Source organism: Triticum urartu, chromosome 2A, assembly GCF_056163025.1.
Source record: "Triticum urartu cultivar PI428250 chromosome 2A, HENAU_Tu73, whole genome shotgun sequence".
Taxonomy (NCBI): domain Eukaryota; kingdom Viridiplantae; phylum Streptophyta; class Magnoliopsida; order Poales; family Poaceae; genus Triticum; species Triticum urartu.
The window spans coordinates 17165268-17169222 of record NC_141874.1 but is presented as its reverse complement, the minus strand read 5'-3'; the positions used below and the strand labels follow the sequence as shown (position 1 = coordinate 17169222).

At 47.5% G+C, this 3955-nt stretch overlaps 1 protein-coding gene across 1 annotated transcript; it reads left to right on the top strand.

Annotated features, from left to right (window-relative positions):
* The first annotated feature begins 230 nt into the window (after positions 1 to 230).
* On the top strand, positions 231 to 2006 carry LOC147982966 (UDP-glucose flavonoid 3-O-glucosyltransferase 7-like). The gene has a single exon (XM_087542761.1). It carries the CDS (start codon positions 293 to 295, stop codon positions 1733 to 1735), a length of 1443 nt encoding a protein of 480 aa, XP_087398887.1. The 5' UTR covers positions 231 to 292; the 3' UTR covers positions 1736 to 2006.
* Positions 2007 to 3955: the final 1949 nt, after the last annotated feature.

Below are 3955 nucleotides of genomic sequence, written 5' to 3'. Positions count from 1 at the left end.
ATGGGAATGGTCATCAGAGCTATACCGTTGAATGGCCATTTCTGTTTGAATGGTGATGGTGATAAGAGCAATTATACCGTTCAAATAAGTTGTCTGCAGTGTATATAATGTCACCCTCAAAGTAGTTCAGTTAATTTGAAAATTCTTGTATGGGGCTTGTCACTGTACAGTTGGTTGAAAAATCAGAGAACAGCGAACAGCTTGTCGGCTTACAAATAGGCCAAATGCTCGTCCTGGCTGAGCCACCCATAGCACAGCCTTCTGCTCCTAGTAGGAAATTAAAGAAATAAAGATGGCTTCTTCTACCACTAGCAAAGGCAGCAAGACTCTGCGTGTCCTGCTCTTGCCCCACTTTGCGACTGGCCACATCCACCCCTTCACCGAGCTTGCCGTTAGCCTCGCCGCGTCTAGCCCGCCAAACGCCGCCGTAGAAGCCATCATCGCAGTCACGCCGGCGAACGTTCCAATCGTCCAGTCCTTGCTGGAGCGCCATAGCGCAGCAGCTGTCAAGATAGTTACCTATCCGTTCCCAACGGTGGAGGGCCTGCCCAAGGGTGTCGAGAACCTTGGGAAGGCGGCCACTCAGGCGGACTCTATGCGCATCAACATCGCCGCCTCGAGCGAACCCCTGATGCGCCCCGCGCACGAGACGCTCGTCCGGGCGCACTCTCCAGACGCCATCTTCACCGACATGCTCTTCACCTGGAGCGTCGACATCGCCGACGAGCTCGACGTGCCATGTGTCGCGTTCCATGTCACTGGCGCCTTCACGATGCTCGCCATGCGCCACCTCATGATGGACGACGCCGCGATCAACGGAGAGGACATGGTGACGGCCCCTCCGTTCCCGACCCCTCAAATACGGATCCCGAGGACCGAGCTGCCCGACTTATCGATATTTCGATATGTCTTCGGCAAGGTTCATTCCATGCAAGCTGCCTGCTTCGGCCTCGCCGTCAACACATTCTCAGGCCTGGAACAGCAGTACTGCGACATGTACATGCGCCAAGGGTACGTGCAGCGCTCCTACTTTGTAGGGCCACAACTGCAATCCTCTCACAGCCCCACGGATGCTGCTGCTGACTCAAAGTCACAGTACATCCGTTGGCTTGACACAAAGTCGGACCATTCGGTCGCGTACGTGTCCTTTGGCTCGTGCGCCCTCGTGTCGGAAGCTCAGCTGGACCAACTTGCTCTTGGGTTGGAGGCCTCGGGGAAGTCGTTTTTGTGGGTGGTCAGGGCGGCCGAGAAGTGGACTCCGCCCAAAGGGTGGGAGAAGCGTGTCGAGGACCGGGGGCTCATCATCACATCCTGGGCTCCACAAACTGCCATACTTGCGCACCCCGCAGTGGGCGTGTTTCTGACGCACTGTGGGTGGAACTCCGTCCTAGAGGCGGTGGCCGCCGGCGTGCCTATGCTCACATGGCCAAAGGTGCACGACCAGTTCGTCAACGAGAGGCTAATCGCAGATGTGCTAGGTATCGGGGACCGACTGTGGCCGCATGGCGCTGGCTTACGGAGCGAGGATTACGAGAAACATGAGGTGATCCCGGCCGACGATGTGGCCCGGGCATTGCTCACATTCATGCATCCTGGAGGACCTGGGGACGTTATGAGGACAAGGGTAATGGACCTCGCCTCAAAGTCTCATGCCGCCATCGCAGGAGGCTCCTCGCACCAAGATTTGCACCGCCTCGTCAACGATCTCATGGCAGCAAAGGGGGGACGGAGCTAGCTAGCTTGCTAGCTGCCATGCATGAGTTGAGGGGACGGAGCTAGCTAGCTTGCTAGCTGCCATGCATGAGTTGAACTCATCGCACCTAAGTACATCATTATGTGGCCTTCAGTCTATTCCATATATTTTTCCCTGTTGCAATCCACGACGTACGTATGTTTCCGTGTAGTATTTGTTTTGACATTCAGTCTTTTGCACTCGTCTGTTTTTTTTCTCAAAAAATAAAATAAAATCTCTTCAGCCCTGTATTGCAAATTTATGGGCCTGTCCACGTGTTACTCTTGCAGCTAGCTACATGACACATTCCATGCAGTGCTGAGAGAATTGGTTACACTATATTTCAAATAAAATTTGACAGTATTCGGTTTAATAATACTAGAAATAATATTGAAAATACAGATTCTTTGATATATTTATCTAATTATTGAGGTGGACATTTTTATTTCCATGTTAAGGTGTTTTTCTTTTCATGTTGTGGTGACATGTGTGCATGTTAAAAGAAAAAGAATGGTGGAACGGAGACCTATTTATTACTTATTATTATATAGGATATCCATACATATTTGCATGGTAAGGTGAATCTTATTGACGGGGGAGGTCGGACTGTAGCCGTGCAGATGTGGTGATTGGGTGGTGGATCCAGGGATCCAGCATCCAGATCTTAGGTGGCTCGAAATCACAACCACAAGCCTGCAACTATGTTGTTACGGAAGTACTTCGCGGACGACGTTTCGCTGAACGACACATGCACGACAGGTAATCCCACCGCATGCTGCTGTCTAGACTAGCAAATGGATGGTGTGATGGGCATGTCGTGCATGTTTCGGCTGGACTAGTGTCATCCGTGTAGCAGTGCTCATGTTGTTACCTCCTCCTCTGTTCCGAATTACTCGTCGCGGAAATAAATGTATCTAGATATATTTTAGTTCTAGATACATCCATTTCTGAAACGAGTAATTTGGAACGGAGGGAGTAGGTAGCTACATTCACACCCCAAAATGTAGTTTGAAAATAGTATATTATATTGGTTCCTAGAAAGCAGTAATAACGGCGAGTTTAACTAAACTACTAATGAGATGGTAAAAAATTGTAAATAAAAAGACTAACTAAATGGTTGGCGCCTAAGTAATATAGACGTTCTCAGAGATTTCAGAGTCATCATTGCTAGTGTAATCTACGTAACATATTAAATATGTGGCATGCATGAAAATGCTAAAGATAAAGTCTTTTCCCATCCATGGTGCCGGCTTGGTGAGTTGGCATGGTTATATGTTGAGAGAATTAAAGTTAGTGGGCATCAGTTATTTAAATATATAGAATCTGTTGCTTGCACCTGCCATGAATAGTAAAATTAAGGAAAATAGAAGAAAAAAGTCAAAATTTCTGAAAAATAAATAGAGTAAACATTGTTGAATGTTTTCCGTATGGGCAATTTCTTGTGAAGAGAAAACCTTCCCAAAGTTAAAAAAAATCAATGATTTCCAAAATAGTCTTTTTAAAGCATATGATAATTAGTCGTACAGACTTGACTTTTCGGAACTTGTGCATGAATAACGTATTCAAATTATCTTCAAGTGCACTGCACTCAGGAGGCATTTATCAAGACGTGCAGTCTCTAGCAGCACATGTGCACCCGGGAGGTATCTGGTTTCTCTGCCGATGGCATTTCTGATTGCGAAGTTGAGAACAAGTCGAGTCTCGTCAACTGCAGCGGTGGCTCACAGAAGCCGCGAAAACTGATGAAATGGAATGTTTTAGTCCGTGTGGAGGGAATGATAGCCATAATTAATTGGCATCAAGGACAGAGAGAGACGCTTAGTTACAATTTTATATTACCCTGGGTCCACTATTGAACTGAACTAATTGTTTTCTCAAAGACCCGGCCCCTTCAAATATTTAAGGTTGATGTTTTTTGAAGGAGGATTACCCCGTCTCTGTATTAAAATGATGCATGCGCCAATCTTTATTAAGTTATTCAATAAAGTCTGACAAAATAATTATGAAAATAAACCCAAACCCCTACAAGAATAAAGATGTGGCCTGACCGCATCAACGAACACGATTTAATCCAGCGACCTCAAGAAGCCATCCGCCTGAGAAGCTGAGAGCATCAACCGGTCTAAGCGTCCCGCAACGTGCACCGGATGTGCACCCTCTAGGATCCGCCGTCGCCATCTTCCACCATCTCATCTTCAGGTGGGATCATTGCATAGACCTTGC

Coding starts and splice junctions, on each gene's coding strand:
- LOC147982966 (XM_087542761.1), top strand. CDS start 293: ATGGCTTCTTCTACCACTAGCAAAGGCAGCAAGACTCTGCGTGTCCTG.